This window comes from Platalea leucorodia (genome assembly GCF_965183815.1).
Source record: "Platalea leucorodia genome assembly, chromosome: 3".
Classification (NCBI taxonomy): domain Eukaryota; kingdom Metazoa; phylum Chordata; class Aves; order Pelecaniformes; family Threskiornithidae; genus Platalea; species Platalea leucorodia.
Window position 1 is genome coordinate 89,527,801 of NC_138825.1, and position 18,535 is coordinate 89,546,335.

Here is an 18,535-nt window from a genome sequence, read left to right on the forward strand (position 1 = left end):
GTTCTTTCACTAGAAAGAAGAATTTCTTTCTTCAAAACAGGATTGCTTCGCTCATGAATGCTTTGATTTATGCATGGTCAGAATCCTATGAGGCCCTTGATGATGTATCTTTTCAGATGTGTTAGGGATGGGTCCTTTATCTGCATAATTTTTTTTTTCTTAATATTTGAGTTCTTCACTACAATAGCCATCTGCTTCTATACTTACACTATATTCCACTTAGTAAAGGAAAAAGAATGGTAGGATAGCCCCCAAAATTTCATAAAGCTCTCAAGGATTCAGTATTTGGCACAGGTTTACAGCAAAGTTTAGGTTTTGGTTGGGTTTGTTTTTTTTTTTTCTTCTTTTTTTTCCCTCCATTAAACATGATAAAACAATTCACAATTAATATCCATATAGATTTCTTTTCTACGTTCTTGAATTGCCATCTGACATAGTCTGGAAAATAAGAGTTGAGGCCATGGAAATTAAATGACTATTTAGGTAATAAAAGTCTGTCTAGAATAGTTTATCAGATAGTAAAGTATAATGACCTAGTAATATAATCTTTCACCATATTTCTTATTAATTCTATATTAAGCCAATTAAGATGTCTAAGATTTCTACTTGCTAATGATGAAAGCAGTGCAATTTATTGTTTGCAGTTTTTGGTTATGTGACACTACCTTTAAAAAGAGAGAAATTAACAGCTGCATAATGCTGATCCAAAAAATAGCTGGTTAGTTTGCAAGCCCAGAGTTTGTTCTGCAGGTTGCAAGGACTGGTTGCTTGGACTTAGGATGTCAGTTAACTGTGTTAGTAGAGTGGTTCACTACTACAGCTGCATCCTGTATAATGCATCTTTTATATTCTTTCCAAGATTATTCAGTGTATCATCATATGCTTGTCTCTCATTTCTGTATGTCTTAATTACAGCAAGTCTTGTTTCTCTCTTCACAGTTATAATACAAAGCTGTTTTCAGCTAGGATGATTCTTTTAGAGATTAAGACACTTTGGTTACTTAAGAGCTATTCCCTCGTTCCTACTCTGCAAGGCTGCACTGCTTGCTTACATGCTTTTTTTTTTTTTTTTCGTTTTTGGTGTTTGATGTTAGCTTTCCACATACATGTCACTGGAGCCAGCCATTTCTGCTAATGAGTTGCGTAGCCTGGATATGTCCAGGAGACATGTTTCACATGAGGGGAGTTCCAGCAAGAAAACATCGGTGTTGCACCCAGTTCAGTCCAATTCAATATTGTTATTAGTAAAATAAGTCATCTGGGTTATACAGAAAACAGATCTTACTTTAAGAGGCTGGGTACCAGTTCGATGAGTCTTTTATAGAAATCTTGGTTCCAAAATATATATTTAGACAATAAAAGTAAAACGTGCATTGGCACCACACAAGATTTGTATTGCAAGAATAAATCAGTTTAAAGAAAAGCTGACAACTTGACTTAGCTATAAGTAGGAATTTGGAGTTGGATATGTTAGGAAGGTTCTTAGTTGAGTCTTGGATCTGTTGTTGACTAGAAATAATGTAGGCTGGGATTCAGTTTAAAGATCAAGACATCTAAATTTTGGTATATGAATAGGAACTTAGATACTTAGTCACACTGTAGATTACAAAGCCATTTTAGATGCTCTAAGGTATCTGAGAAATCTCCATGGAGCTGGCACACATGACACAGGACCTGTGTTTCTGGAGTGGCGGCTGGAGGCCAGACAGGATACCCTTGTGGCATCTCAAATGTTTTAAGGCACTGTCCCCTAGATGCCTATACTTGAAAGTGAGCTAAATCAGAGTAGTTAGGCTCAAATGATTGTTACTGACTCAATTTTCTTTGAGTATAATGGATGGGAGCTTAGATACCTTAGATCTTCTGTAGACACCTCAATTTAGTTGTCTGAATCTGGAGCTGAATCTTACCCTTAATGTTGGTAGCATCAGTTACATGAAATCAAATGGTTAGAAATGTTGGCTTCTTCTTGTAACTTCTGAAAACTTAGGTCTATAACCATGACAGGATAGTTGAATCATCTAGATTCTATGGTGTATTGTACCTGCTTGACTAGTGCTTTTTGTTACAGCTAAACATGAACCTCAAGATTCATGAAAAAAGCTCCCTGAAAGCTGAAGGGAACACAGAAATTTAGGGTATTGTCTGCAAAAGTTTCATTTTTGCGGTGATGGCAAATGAAGCAGTAATCACCCCTGGAGGCTGAAGAACACTAGATAGAAAGAAGTAGGGTTATTTGTATAGAAAATGCCAGTGAGGACATTACCAGAACGTGCAAGTTGTCTGTTGCCTTCTGTTTTCTTCTGTTCTGCCTTCTATTTTCTTGAAAAGATTAAACAAAAGTTCCAAGATCCCTGCTTTTTCAAGCTAAAAAAGGAGCTCAGTCTAAATAGCTTAGCTCAAAGGAAGCTGAGGTTACTTAACTGTGACCTTTCTCACTGGAAGACGACTTGTCAAATAGTTGACTCATCTCTCTCTAACCAAAATAATCTGAGACTACATCTCAGATAATACATCTAGAATAGTATTTATTCAGCCGGAAGCTGCGAGAGCTTGGACACTGATAAAGTTTTATTAAGTACTTTTATGATTTTTTTTTTTTTTCACTCATTGTGTAGGATCTCCTCTGTCTTTTGTTTTTATAGACTTCTCAGTAACAAAAATGCATTGTAACTGAGACTAAAGTATTTTTAAAGCTTAGATGAATGCCAAAACTCAAACTGATCTTAAAAAAACCCCCAAACATTACAAACCAAAGCTGCTCTACACTGGAAATCAGAAGGTAGAGTCTACCTATGGAAGGAGATTTTTATGGGAAGACAAATAATGCCACAGTTTGAGTATTTTTAGAATACAAGCAACAGTGATCACAGTACAACTGTATATTGCAGGAATGGATTTTTCTCTTCCAACTTTAAAATAAGCATATGCATAATTTCATTCACATGAACAATTACATTAATCTGAATAGGAAGGACTTGCTTATGTACAGATGAGAATGTATGTAAGCCCTTACAAAAACCACACTGGATAAACTGAAAGAAAAGCTAGATGTCTTGTATTTGTTCCAGTCACTTACTTCTTGATGTATTTGATTTCTTGTTTAAGTGTTAAAAATAAGGCATCAATTCCCTGGAATACTTAATGAACTTTTAACAGATATAAAGGCATGTTTTGATTTGATATTTAAGATTTTACAACTCTACTGTATTACGTGATGGGCAAGAGCCTTAGAGCTTGAAAAAGTGAGAATTATATGAAATGAAGATGTTTAAATAGACATGTCTGCATTTATTCAGAGTGTCTAAACTCCCATATGGTCAAAGGGATTAATGACAAACACCTAATTGTTGGTCAGCTGAATTTCTGAGAAGAGATCTAATTGATACAGACAACAGCACAGTCAGTGTAAGTGAAGTGTAGATATATCTGTATAGACCCCTAAATATAGACACAAACCTCAAAATTACTCCCACCACAAAATGTAAATTTGAATAGTTACATCTTACTATGGCCAGAATTGTGTTTTTCTGATAATGTTGGGATGGAACTACCTCCTAAAACAAACCACATGTGGAAGAAGAAGGAGGAAGAGGGTTGCTTAACTTAAATGACCCATTACAAAGTCGGACGTGTCTGTGCTTACTAATATGTAATGTAATCATAAGACAGTCTAAACTCTTGAGGAGTTAGTAAACTTTATATGTGATGCTCTTGTATTGAAGAGCAAAATGTGTAATCATCTCATTTTCTGTCTGAAAAGAGAAAGATCAGTTAGTTTCTTTTCAGTTTAGCTCATTAGGAAGCAGGTAAAAAGAATCAAAATGGGCAATATCCCACAAAAGAGCTGTGTTAGTTCTTAATTTGGTATCGTTTATGCTTCTTACTGTTTGTGTTGTCCTGCCTGACTCAGCCTTCTATACCACCTCTGCACTTCCCAGTTCATCCCAGTCCCATTTGTGGAGCTGGAAGAGGAGGGGTTCTGTTTGCCCAGCCTCCCTGCTCAAACACTGGGGAGTGGGAAGGTCAGGACAGCATGCAAAAATTCCCATCTCTTCCCAGTCAGAGGTATTCCTTTTTAAGGTAATGCTGAAGAAATTAATTGCACCTTAATCCTAGTCACAAGAGAAAATACGGAGTTCGACTGTGCTGTATTTCTGTAGCATGATAGTTTTCTTGAGCCCAGCTCACTGAACTGCATTATTTTGATACTAATCAAGGCATTGAAAAATCAAGTAAGGAAAATAAATATATGGCCAGGATTGTCTCATTAAAGATGCCTTTCTGTCAAAGGCATGTAGCAGCTACTTCTGAGTAGTTCTTCTATTTCAACATGCAAATCTAAATTCAGGTTTGACCAAGAAACATATAGCAGATGTTGGTGGGATATTGTGATGTACCATATGCCACCGTGCTCTTGCAGAACTTCATGGTACATTAAATACAGATACTAACTTGGGTTAAAGGCTGACATACTGAAAACAGTCCTACCAACAGCATAATTTTAAAACATTGAAATTTTTTTTCATATTCCACCAAAGAAAATAAAGTATTTCTGTTAATTCTTACTGTGACACTTGTACAGAACAGAATTACAGCTGAAACCCCCGATTAACATCTTCTGAAGCAAATGCTGTATGGTAACCTGATAACAGATGGGCCTCTGTCCTAAAGCATGTTCAATTTTTTTTTTTTTTTTTTGTAAAAGGGATGTAAACAGAGTAATAAGCCATTCCTATGCACAAGTTTAAATGCTTACTTTGTGATTAAAGAAAATAATCTGTTGCTATCCACTGGTCAGCTTACTCAAAGTTGTAAGTTGGCAATTTTTCTTCATCATTTTAGAATAGAATCATGGAATCGTTTAGGTTGGAAAAGACCCTTAAGATCATCAAGTCCAACCGTTAACCTAGCACTGCCAAGTCCAGCACTAAACCATGCCCCTAAGCACCACATATACCTGTCTTTTAAATACCTCCAGGGATGGAGACTCAACCACTTCCCTGGGCAGCCTGGTCCAATGCCTGACCACCCTTTCAGTGAAGTTTTTCCTAATATCCAACCTAAACCTCCCCTAGTGCAACTTGAAGCCATTTCCTCTTGTCCTATCGCTTGTTACTTGGGAAAAGAGCACAACCCCCACCTCGCTACAGCCTCCTTTCAGGTAGTTGTAGAGAGCAATAAGGTCTCCTCTCAGCCTCCTCTTCTCCAGGCTAAACAACCCCAGCTCCCTCAGCCGCTCCTCATAAGACTTGTGCCCCAGACCCTTCACCAGCTTCATTGCCCTTCTTTGGACACACTCCAGCACCTCAATGTCTTTCTTGTAGTGAGTGGCCCAAAACTGAACACAGTACTCGAGCTACGGCCTCACCAGTGCCGAGTACAGGGGGACTATCACTTCCCTGGTCCTGCTGGCCACACTATTCCTGATATATGAATTTTCAGTGACTTTTCAGCAAGGAGGAAGAGACTTTTACTTACAAGAGAAAGTTGCAGGTAGGATACTTATCGTTATGGCAAAAATGGAACAAATATCTACCTGCTGGATAGCAATTAAGGCTGAGATTATAGATCAGGTGCATTTAGAGTGTAAATTTTGCATGTTGCTTTAGTTTGGTTTTAACGTGCTGGTTAATGCCAAGGTTGGATGAAGCAAGCTCCCCAAACAAAGGGTTTGGATAGGCTTTGCTATTTTTGTGTATACATGTGTTGCCAGCTGTTACACTGAGATGATAAAAGGAAAAGTAAGTTGCAAGCTGTAGAATGGGAAATGATCGATAGGTATGCAATATATGCTATGACTGCGTATGACCGACACACTTACAGGTGATAGAATCCTGGGTTACCTATGACAATGGAAAGTATTAATCTCATGCATTTAGTCTGAAATAGTTGTTTACATTACTTTATAGTCCAAAAAAGGGAAAAGGGTACCTCCTAGAGGCCCAATCAGTCTTTCTTCATAGTCTGTGGAGGGTGCCCAGAGGACTAATTTTGAATAGAGACGTAACTTTTAGACACAGTGAAACAGTATGCTACCCATGAGTAATCTGATAATCTGTGTCACTGGCATCAGCACATTTCAGTGCCCTCGGTTCTCAGGTCAAATCTTTGTAGTTCATCAGGCTGGCCAGTCTCCCTCTCACCACGTTGATGCAACAGGGAGAATCCTCCCAAGCTGATGATGCAGGTACTGTTGTAGGTGTGGAAGGAGCTGTTCCAATGCAGTCATCTTTCAGCTTGAGGACCACGTGGACAGGAACAGCCATGGGAAGTTTCAAGGAAAAGCACCTACCCGGGATGAAACTGGGGGGGGGGGGGAATGTAGAATTCAGGCTTCTGTGTGTCAGCAAGCAAACCAAGTAGGCACTTAGCTTGCTCATCAGAGGAAAGATTCGCTTTGTTTTGAGTTGCCATAATTAGGAAGATGCTTAAAAATACAATTTTAAGTTAGGCTAATCTGTGTGGAAAGCTTTTTTTTTTTTAATTGCCCACTAAACCAACCTCAAGTCTACATCTTCTTTGCAGTAGTTCTGCAGAAACGTGCCTTCTACCATTTCTTTCTGCTCTCTTCCTTTTATGTTGCATTATCTTGGGCTGTTTCTTTAGATTTCATTTATACCATTGTATTACTAGAATGGAAAGACCATAGTATTGAGATTGGCCTCTGCCTTCATCTAAGCAACTCTATGTTATAGTATTTAAAATATTTATTTTATTAATTATTTCTCATGCTGGTGAAGAGAAACTTGTTGCTAAGTCGTATCAGAAGCACAGAATACAGTAGTTGGTAAGCTGTTTAGTCTCCGAGAGGCAACAATAAAATCTGTTAAGCATATCAGATTTGTCAAAATCAGGTTTGTCAGGGCTTACTAACCTGTATTTGGATAACTAGTTATTTTAGACAGATGGAATTTTTATCAGTCACTGAAATTCGTCTTCTGCCTACATGGAAATCTTGACTGACTCTCAAATAAGATCTGATTTTGCAAGTGTAAATATTGCATATCGGAGACTGCATACTTGGAGACTGTACTTTATTTGTAAAATTATTACCATTAGAGAGCTTTTATTTGGCATTTCATTTGGAATCATTCTGATTAGCAATATATTTCACATGTCAGCTGATACGTTTATCTAAATTCCCTTCATAAATACAGATTCCATGTTAGTTATCCCACTGATAGAATCATAGAATTATTACGGTTGGAAAAGACCCTTAAGATCATCGAGTCCAACCGTTAACCTATCACTGCCAAGTCCACCACTAAACCATGTCCTCGAGCACCACATCTACCCGTCTTCTAAATACCTCCCGGGATGGAGACTCAACCACTTGCCTGGGTGAAGTGGAGGGCATCGCAGGCATCCTTGGTAAGAGTTATACCAGTACTGACTCACAGTATCTACTGTACAAGTGAATGTCTTAAGTAGAATTTCAGATATGGTCTAGTAAAACTTAGTGTCATCTATTTTGTTAAAAAATCACTGATGCATTAAATTTTTAATTCCTGTGGCTATAAATTATATATCTACACATACAACTGCACATTGATACATCTGTAGAAGACAGACAGTATTGACAAAGGGAGTAATTAATAAGATTAATTTTGTTACCATGATTCATCCAGGGGATTAGAGCTCTAAAGTGGCCTACAACCAGTGTTTTTAATTTATAGTATAGGTAAACTGTGGTGAAAATTGACATCTGTCATAAGAACATGCCCGACAAGTCTGAAAGTGATGTTGCAAACTGCTGTTGTCTCTTTCCAGAATGGTTCCTGTAACCAGAGCTTTCCTAAGAAGGCATCTTTAAGGGTCAGTACATCCCAAGGGAGCTTTAAACTAATAAAAATGGCTCAGAAATAGCCAGGGACAAAACCAAACCCTGAATGTTTGTTCAGCTTCTTTGGTTCTACATTTTAAGCTGTGTTTCATGCTGCTGTTTGGTCTTGTCTGCTAGCAGCAACTAAGAGAGCTGAGCCAGGTCTCTCTGCACTGGTGTGATGTCCCTGCTAGGGCATCGAGTCAGGGGAGACAGATCACATCCAATATTTGTTAGTAAGTCTTTTATTAATTTAGCTGTTACTACTAACAGAATCAAGCTGTTACTGTTAATAGCAGAGAACTATGCCCACTGAGCCAGCTCACAGTTGGCTTATGCACACGTTCGTTGTAGCTCCCAGGTGGGAGCAGCAGCAGGGAGGGCAGCCTCCCTCTTGGCTGGGAAGTGGAGGCTTGTACTGATGCACCTTTGAGCTGGGTGTTCGGAAAGTTCCCCAGGGCCCCTTGTTTCATCAGGTATCTCTCCAAAGTCCTTGTCTGCACGCAGCAGCCACTGCCTTTCTGGATGTGGTCTGAGTTGTGCAGCTTGAGGGCAGCATGTGCTGGAGTCCTTGTGCGGAGCTGGTGGCTCTGGGTGTGACGAGTTTATCAGTTCTCATGGAGTCAGCAGCACAACCAGTCTCTGGAGCTCTGCAGATCTTGGGAGACTTCACACGCTGCCTTTTGGCGGGCACAATGTTGCCTCCTGTGTTCTGGAAACTGTTTCTCCATCCATGGACATGGGGACCTATGGAACCCATTCACACCAGCTCGTGCCTGCTGAACTGCAGAACTGTGATTGTCACATGAAAAGTGATAGATAGGGTAGGCAGCTCTGCAGATCTTACTCTTAACACAACTGTCCCTGAGCATCTTAATTATTTCAGTTGCCGCTACCATAAGGATGCTGTACAGGTCTGTGAGTTTGGGAGGTGGCATGCTGGGGGTTTCTGTCCCTTTATGTGTTACACTTTGTAAATGATTTTATGGCTTTAAAATTACATTAAATCTGCTTTTAAGGCAACCAGCTCTGAAAGCATACAAATCCAGCCCTAGCAATTTTTTCGTTGCTTTGAGTTTAAAAATTCCTGTATTAATATAAACAATTCAGAGTAAGATGATTTTTAATGGGACACGTGGATTGAGGAGTCAAAAGGATGACTGGGCTTGATGTGGCGGCCCACATATAGGCAACTAGTGCCCCTTGAGATACAGAGGAGTGTTGTGCCTGGCTTTCATCTGTTGTGTCTCCTATGCAATTGATTTATAGTTGATATCATTGCTATAGTGAGCTATGCCACCTGGATTTCTCCAATACCTCTGAGCCTCCCAGGTGACAGTAGATGCTTATGTGTGCAAATCTGGTCTGTACTCAATATAGCCATTGGAGACTAGGGAGCAATTTGGGTTACTGACTGCAGGGTATCTGTTCTAGGGTGAGCTGGATCCTTCTTTAGGCTTTTTTTTTAAATCTATACGATGTATCCTATAGTTATCATAGGAGGATAGGTACCTAGATTGCATATGAACACCTAAATTTAGTGTCTAACTAGACTCAATCCCATCCTACATATACCACAGCATGCAATATATTTTTATATATTATTATCTTGTTGACTTGCTTTACTGCTCAGCGTGTTATTGTCTGCTGTTTGTGTAATACAGCTATCACAAACTTAAGGTGAGGAGACATTATGCAATCCAAAAAGATTTTTACTGTGTATTTGTATAATAAAACAAATATATACAAAGAGTTTCTTAAAATAGGTTTGCTTTCTTACTTTCAGATAATTGTTTACAGTAGGTTAAAGGAAGATTGCTAAAATAAGAATGCTGTGATGTGTCATTTCTAATGTGCTGGTGTGAATCATGCTTGTATGCAATCACTGTATCAGCTCCCTGCAAGGCTGCCAAGCTGCCCACACGTTCCCATGATGAATTTGCCAAGAGAAGTCTGATCTCCTTCTGGCCATCTGCATTTGTTTTGAGTCATAAGTCCCTGAGTGTGTTTATTAGCTACTGGATTTATTCGTGCTATATTTGTTGGAAGCTGGTTTTGACTTTTGTTTCAGTTTCCCCTGCTGACTCGACTTTTTAAGTTAGCTGTTGAAAAATCCTATGGACTTAGAATTGGGCTGTGAATGTACTTCAGGTCTCTTGGCTTTTTGAAAACTATAAAAAATTGTGTGTGCAACACGCTGCAGCAGATCTATCATGACCCTAGAAAACCAATTTTGAAATTATAAATGCCGAATGTCAGAATATAGTTCTTCAACTTAAATGCTTCTTAAAAGGCTGTGTTTAAAAAATGTGCACAAAACAAAACCTGTGCCCTTTTTGGCATTTTATAGCTGAAACTAGGACAGATCCTCCTTTTCTTGTATGATCAGCGCTGTGCCCGTCAACTAGAAGTGTAGGGTTTTTTTATTTACCTTCAGCATATCTCACAGTCTCACAAGTCCTGATGCATGCCTGTGCACAAGGGCTTATCAAAAAGTGCTTTACCTAAACTGGGTTCTGCTGTTCACGCTTCACCAGTCCTCTTTTTCTGGCCTTCTCCTTCCTCGTCTCAGCCAGGGTAGTCACCCATACGTGGCTGGCTTTTCAAGCCCCAGTGCAGGCCCTTAGTAGCAGGATTCACTGCTGTTTTAGGGGATCTCAGCTACAAGCCAAGGTACCTGTGAGCTAGGTACTGTATAAAGACAACAAAACCACACTTCCTCTGCCAAAGAATCATTGGTTAAATGATAAATAAATCAAATTAATCACTGGTTTGTATACTGATTTTTGAAACTTAATCCAAAATGCATAATCCAGAGCTAACCAATGTGCCTCATTAAATGCCCAACTAGGGATCTGGGCATAGTTTTGGGGGAAAATAGCTGCACTTCTTGGAAGGATGGCAGTTCTGTCTCACTAGTGACTTTTCTACTTGCAGTCTAATAATAGCTTGGGTGATGTTTGCATTACAAATGGTTACTGATCTTTGCTTCTGAAAATTCATTGAGCTTTTTTCTGTGTGGGTTGCCAGAGGGTTGCAGCCGAAAGTTTGTATTGTCATGTTCAGTTTTCACCTCTTAACTCAATGATACACATCTTCAAACTGTGGTAACTTTCTGCTGGTGATTATATCCGTTCCTCTTATCAATTTGTAATTGTGTTTGTCATCTTTCTCCCTTGTCTTCATGAGTACCATTTTAAAAGGATTGTTTTTATTCTTTAAAATTTTAATCATCCTGAATTCTTTTTAAATCAAAATTGGGTTCTGCTCTTCAAGCCCTTCTTTAGCATATATATATATATTTTTTTTTTTTTTTTACAACGAATCACTCCTAAGAAGGAAACATAGATCTTTAAGTTAATGTAAATTGACAATTTGCAGGACCATTTTTTCCCCAGGTCCAAAAGAAGACTCCTGATGATAGAAAACTGTGTGCAAATTTGCAGCATTAAGAAGATTCCTCCCTCTCCTTACCTACGGGGGTACTTTGTGTGACCAGTCTGGCCTAAAGTGCTGTTTGCAGAAGATTTATTGATCCAGATAGTTGCATTAGTTGCCCATGCTTGTAATAATTTTTGGCAGTCATGACAAGAATTGGGAGAGAAACTAGCTGTAACATCTTTAGCTATGCATAGTGATCCAACCCCAATGCCTTGCCGTGAACCACATTTGTTTTTAACACAATAAGTTTATTACGCAGTGTGTGCTCAGATGAGTTATTCTAACTATTTCCTGGGGTGTTGTGCCTTGAAATGAGTGTTGGACATGGAGTATTTAAAGTATTTATCTGGTTTCTCTGAAGTCATGTTTGGATAATAAGAATGCAAAATGGAGGGGAAATGCTTGTAAAACTTTGTTTTTGTTCGTAAGGTGATTTTTTAAAAACACAAATTATATAAAATATCTCAAAGGGATTTGCAGATCATTAAGCTCTTAAATGTAGCTTAAAACACTTGAAAATGAATGCATGCCATATTTTTATAGAGATTTTATAAAAATTTCTTTGAATGTGTAAAATTTCAATTGTGTGTTTTGTTTTGTTTTTTTTTTTTTTTAAATATTCTGATATTAAAGGGGCTTATGATATTTAGGTGCCTGAAACTGTTTTCATATAGCTCATACCTAGCAGACCTATACATAAGTTTTGCTGCTTCCTCAGCCTAAGAAGTTTTCCTTAAAAGAAAGCAAAAGAAAATAGTTTTATTAATTTTGTCTTGGATTCCTCCTTCACAGTACTAGAATAGTATGAAAAGCCAAAATTACTGAAGCCAAAAGCTTGACCAGCAAAAGATTTGCTTGCAAACAGTCATGCATACCAAAGATCATGTTTTCTTAAGGACTACATATAGTTCTGCGGTTGAATTTCTCCTGGAGACAATCTTGTGCATAAAGTAGTGTGAGCAGTATGGGATGATGTGTGACTGGCAACTAACAGTGATGCCAGTGATTTTTCATCTGGGACATCTTGGGGGGAAAAAACTCTTCTTTAGTAACTGGAGAATGTTTTTGGTCTTTCAGCCAAAAACATTCATCTCGTTTGCTTTTCTTCTCCCCTCCCCCCCCCCCCCCCTTTTTTTTTTTTAAGAATATGGAATTGCAGAGTTCTGTAAGTCCATTTGTTCAAAGAATTGATTCCGATCTTGAGCAGACTTGTATTTCAGGCAGCTGTGGGATTTTCTCAGAGTTTTGTCTGGCAGAGCGCTCCCTGGACTCTTTTACTCTGCTCAGGGTTACCAACTACTGTGGAGGGAGGCAGCGAGAGGTGGCGTAGAGCCAGCTATCCTCCTTCCAGCCACGGCTGCAGATGTTGTGCATATCTGAGTCCCTCAGATTTGGGTGGTTCTTTCAAAATATCATTGAAATTGGTTCACTGCACTTTTATGATTTAGATATACAGAGCGAGTTTTTTAATGGAGAGGTTTTTCACTTTTTGATGGACTCTGAGATAATGATGAACCTACTTGTCTGTTGTCCCCAAAATACTTTAGAGACTGTGATTTTTCTCTAGTAGTATCTTAGATCAGCAATCCAGAAATTTCTTTCTTGTAGAATAGATGGTACTTCTAGATTTACTTCCTTGCTACACCTTTTTACCTTCCTTTTCATTTCTTCCTTCCCCCCTCCACAGATTCATTCTGCTCAAATATACATGTGGGTACTTGAGTTTGGATGTTGGTGTTGCTGGTTGTCTCCTGAGTCCCAGGGATGACCTGAAGTCTTACGGGCCTTGATCTTCTCCTACCAGAGGCTGAGGAAAGAGTCAGTGAGTCTGAGAACCTTGGATGTGGACATGGTTTCCTCTTCTAAGCCAGCATCCTTCTGCATGCTATCAAGCTAACAGTTTTGTGGCATGCCTGCAGTGAGGCTGATAGAAGGAAATAAGCTTTTTCTAAATGGATAGGGGTTTCTAAAAATGGAAATTTTGACCTATTACAGCAAAAGAGGGCTAGGTCTTGAGAGAAATTGGAGGAGGATCCCTGCAGTGATGGAGATGGTTCTGGCTACCCTTTAGTGAAGCTGCATCTCATTAGCACATAGACAGCATGCACACATTACTTTGGTGCACTCTCTTCTTCTTGAGAAGTTTATATGAACTTAGCAACTAGATGAGCTTCAGATATGCTACCTGAACAAAAAGTATGTCAATGCAATCTAATTTGTATTAAGAGATAAGACTTGTCTCTTTACTGGCTGTGAACTGAGACTGAGACAGCTCTCGATATATTTTGAATGTGCTCTCTGTCTTCTCAATCACTGCTTGAGAATTCAGTTCAAAGGCAGTGCAAAAAGCTATCTGATACAAGATGATGATGTGCTGTTTATTCTGTTTTATGGCTTTTCAGTAATGCAACTGGACAAGAGAATTGATGTATATGTAATTGCAGTAAAACAACATTGTAGTTGAGGGGCTTTGGGGGAAAAGAGAGAAGCCAGGCAGAGGACATATCGTTAAGAGCTGAGTTGATAAAGCGATAGAGATTAAATCATGAAAGAATACTGAGCAACGTGCAGTAATATAAATCACTGCTACAATTACAAAACTTAACACCATTGCAAATGGAGAGATGAATTCAGAATTAAGTGTATTTTCAATGAGTTGAACTTCTTGAAAATGAAAATACCAGACTCTGAGAGCTTTCTGTACAGTTGCAAATATGAGAGGGCATTTGTGTCAAAGAAGCAATAAAAAAACCCAACCCAAAAGTTACACCAAAAGGTTTGTGAGAAAGGAAGACAATGAGGTGCCTGAAGAGCACCTTAGTTTTACCAAAACCAGAGCATATAAAGAAGCATATTAAACACAACCCTTGAAGAACTGCAAACTCTTACCTGGCAGGCTTAATAATAACTATACTTTTCATCTCCATGGTGTATGTGTTATCTTTTGAAGGCATAAAGCAGTGAATAAATCAAAACAAATTAGGCAAAGGTTAATACTTATGTACTACTAAATACTAATAACAGGTGGGTACATTTTTATTTTGCACTCTGTATTACAAATAAATTGTCAATGGCAAGAGGCTTTGTGTTGCTTTTAGATTGTCACACTGTTGTTCTTCTTGGACAATTTATTTGTAATACAGAGTGCAAAATAAAAATACGTACATCTTCTATTATAGTTGGGGTGTACTTTAGATGATGGAAGTCTGTCCCATCCAGGTGTGCACAAAGTGCAGTTCCTGGGAAGAGAAAGGAGCATGTAGATCAAGCTGGACCTAGAGCCCTCTCTGCTGGATGGCTGGGAAACAACACTTTGAACGGGAAAAAATAAGAATTCTGATGTAGAAAAGAAAATCTGAGAAGTTAGTGCAAGAAATCTAGACATAAACCACAAAACTTATGTAGTCGAGCTCTTCCTATTATAAGCAGATGAAATAGCATACATTTATTGCATAAAATGGCCTTCTCTTATTAAATCATCAGGCGATATGTTTTAATGATAATTCTTTTCTTTTGAGCATATGTGGTATCTGAGGGGAAAAAAGGAACTAATACTCCATCTTAGAAATTTGAAAAATTCATAATATCTGTGCCAAAGAAGAGTATGCAAGTAAAGAATTTTAAAACCATGTATTAGCATAGGAGGTGTAGATGGGCGCTGTGTTTTTGTAGTAATGCCCAAAAGAAATTAACACTTACTGGAGGAGCTGTAGCATTATGTGGAAAATATGCTATTCCAAGACCAAGTACTTTTTAAAAAAGGCACCTGGCAAGATGTATCAATTTTTCATGTGTCTGTTTTAAAAGAAAATATATTTTCCAGTAAGAGGGAAAACCCTATCATAGTAATTAAAGTCCATATCTTATTCTTAAAGTGAAGTCAAACACAGACTTTTTGAATTTTTTTTTTCTTTCAGAAAATTTGACAAATAGAAACAGGGGAAAGGAGAGATGCAGAGAATAATTGGATTGCCACTTTATTGCCAGCACTGAGAGATCCACTAAAACTCTGCAGCTCCCTAAAGTCCAGCCATTTGGAACTGATGCTGAAGTGTGTGTGTGTGTGTGTGAGCACCCATGCACAGCTTTTATGTGGTTTTTTTAAAGCCAAAAAAAGTCTACTGGAGATAAGAGGGATCAGCATTGAATAAACTTGTGAGGAGCGTTGACTCTCCCTTCTTCCATGGTCTTTCAAAATGTGATAGCAGCTGAAGACACTCATGACATATCTGGCCACAGAAAATTCATGTAGGGACAAGAAAAAACAGGGTTTGTATGCGCTTTTGGAAACTTTTGAAATCTTGCATGCATAGAAAACTATAGCAAAACAGTCACTGACCTTTATTAAACTTGGTTTCCCTCCATTTCTGTGTGTGGGAGAAGCATGTTCTGGAAATGTTTGTTGTTCTGTAAAGTGTTCATTATGAAATTTTTCTTTTCCTTTTTGTAGGCTATCATTTCACATAAGGGTAGCAACTTGATTAATGGCATTTTAGTGCAGATAGCATGGTGGGGTTGCCTTAGGGGTTTTTTTCCTACCTTTTTTTCAAGCAACAATGACATAACGACTTGAAAATTATTTTGATTAAAAAATGGTGTAAAAAGTGTGGAATAGTAAGAGACAGGAAGATTTTACAGTATATTTTTGTTCTGTAAGAATAAGTCCTGTGAGGTAAGTATTTCTGAAAAAAAAAAAATGAAGTCTATTCATGTAATCAAACTAACTGATATGAATTTATCACATTGTATCACTCACTAGGTGTTGCGCCAAAGGCAGTAACGGCATTGTGTAAAGGACCGTGAATTTGTTCTCTTGAAAAGGCAGAGTAGTGCAAATGTACACTGAAGGATGCCTTTTGTATTTGTGCTTTTGTTTTTTCCTGTCATTTGTTGACCCAGCTAATTCTAATGGTAGCATGAACAAAGAGATCTTTTAAAAGTGTATTTATAGAGCTAGTTGTGAAAGTATCTTAGTAGTAGTTATTTTCCACAGGAGAATAAATGCAGAAACATTACATTGCCATTTTTTCCTCTTTCATATCTCGCAAGGTGTTTTCTCAAATATTTTTTTCGTAAGTACTTTGTATGTAGTTGTACGATAGGTGTAGAATATTAGGCAACTGTCTAATGGCTTGTTTATATAGGTGTATATAGACACACACACACACATCTTCTTGGTAGAGTAATAAATGTTATCTAACCTCTGGTACATTAACTTTGGAATATGTTTAAGCTACATGATAAGCATATTGCAAAGATTATAGACGTTTTTGGTGTTAACCTAAGAGAGACCTCAAAGACGCTTGCAGGTCTGCCAGTACTGATGCTGGAGCGGAAGCAGTGCAGGCGTGATGCTAAAGGAGAGCTGTAACATATCTCCGGACCCACCAACCAGTGGCTCGTGTGAAACAAATGCATAGATTTCATAGGTCATGTGTGGAAGAAACGCCTCTGACATTCCTTTTTATCCCCTAAAAGTATCAAAGGTCTGATCTTGTCCATTAGTCCCAACTCGCTGTAGTTACCACAGCAAAATAAAGTCAGAGTGCTTGATACTAGTGTGCTAAACTCATGGTCATGTTTCTGCTGTAAAGGCATGCTCTTTCTTACAATAGCTTGGGTAATTTCTGAAGATATTTTACACAGACCGACCTCATTAAAAAGCAGCTATTTGGCAGTCCCTGCCAATCCACAAGCTGGATTCTGTGACTGTCCATGTTACGTACTAAATACTTTTAAATGTCTTTTCTGGATCCAATAAGGGAATCCAGTAAGTCTGTACAGATTTTTCTTACTGTAACTGAATGTGAATTTGAAAAACAAAATAAACATGAGTCCGAGTTTGCACTGAACTCGCTATGGCCAGGTTTCTATTGGCAGACTTCAGTGGGTGCTGGACCAGGTTCTTTGACTATAAAATGATAGCAATGTCTTTATTGTACCAGAGAGTTCTGTTGAAAATTCACATGAACGTTTGAGATAACTAAGATCTTGAAAAATTTCCAGATATTAAAAGCATAATGTTTACACTGAAAATGAACATTATCCATGCTTTGTGTTTAGAAGATAGCCAAACAAATGACTGTTTGAGAATATACTGGTGCTCTCTTCTTCAGCTGTAACTTAATAATTTTGCAGAAGACCTTAGCTCAGTTTGTGCTGGGATGGAGTTATTGTACTGTACAGGCCTGTTCTCTTACGACTCAGTAATACCTTTTTCCAAAATCTTTGTATAATTGTTAATTCTGTTTAATATTAAATAGTTTTTCTGATGCTGACTTTACCTGCCCTATATTTTGCTGCAGAATTTTCTCATATCTTTCATATATACGTATACATGTTTTTTATTTTTCTTTTTTCAGGGCATGGCTTTTACCTTGGAGGAGAGGCAACAGTTGAATATTCATGGATTATTGCCACCTTGCTTTCTTGGTCAAGATGCCCAAGTTTATAGTATTGTCAAGAATTTTGAAAGGCTGACATCTGACCTAGACAGGTAAAGTATAGCTGTGAAACTTTATCCTAGTTATCAAACTGTGAGTCCCTTTTTTTTTTTTTTTTTTTTTTTTTTTATGGTGGTACAGATGAAATTTTGTGTTTTTTTTTCTGAGCTGTGCTGGTTAATGATTGTGAATCATTAAGCTAAATATATACTTTTGCTAGAATGCTTTCTTCAAAAAATCAACTCCTAATTTTAAATTGTAATATTGCAGTGCTGTTCACGTGAACTTGTTATTTCAATAACCAAATGATGCAAAGGTCATCAGAAGCAAATAAACTCGTGAAACTAAAAGTCAGTAATGTCTTTACATGCATATAGATACATATGCATTAAAACAAATGTATAAAATATTATAAAATTAATATGTAATATAGTGGTGTTGTGTTTGTTTTTTTTTTAAGTAAAAAAGCTGGGGAGGGCTTTAAACATTTATGAATACTCAGATTATTTTTTTCTAAGTGTTTTATAGGCCCTAGAACAAAATACTGTTCCTCTATTTTTTTCCCCTGTGCCTTGCTTTTCTCTGTTGTGGGTTGTCTTGTTATCTGTATGTAATACATGGCTTTTAGATACCCGTCTGTTGGTGGCAAGGCTTTTTTATAATTTGAAGTTGCCACAACCTTTGTTTTTTATGGAGGCAGAATAGGATGAGCACAGCCTCCCTTGTAAGTGAAGAACTCATGATGGTGGTATCTTTTCCAGGTTAACTATTCTCCAGTGCTCTCAGGGAGCGCATTATCAGTTATCACAGAGCAGTAGCTTCCCAG

The 18,535-nt window shown here is 37.9% G+C and overlaps 1 protein-coding gene across 1 annotated transcript in view; it reads left to right on the forward strand.

Annotated features, from left to right (window-relative positions):
* ME1 (malic enzyme 1) overlaps positions 1–18,535 on the forward strand; it is a gene marked incomplete at its 5' end in the record, with an annotated part of 190,038 nt that overhangs the window by 33,439 nt on the left and 138,064 nt on the right. The window contains one exon of the mRNA XM_082307288.1: positions 17,629–17,762. Coding sequence (XP_082163414.1) covers positions 17,629–17,762 — 134 coding nt within the window. The remainder of the gene's footprint in view (positions 1–17,628; positions 17,763–18,535) is intronic.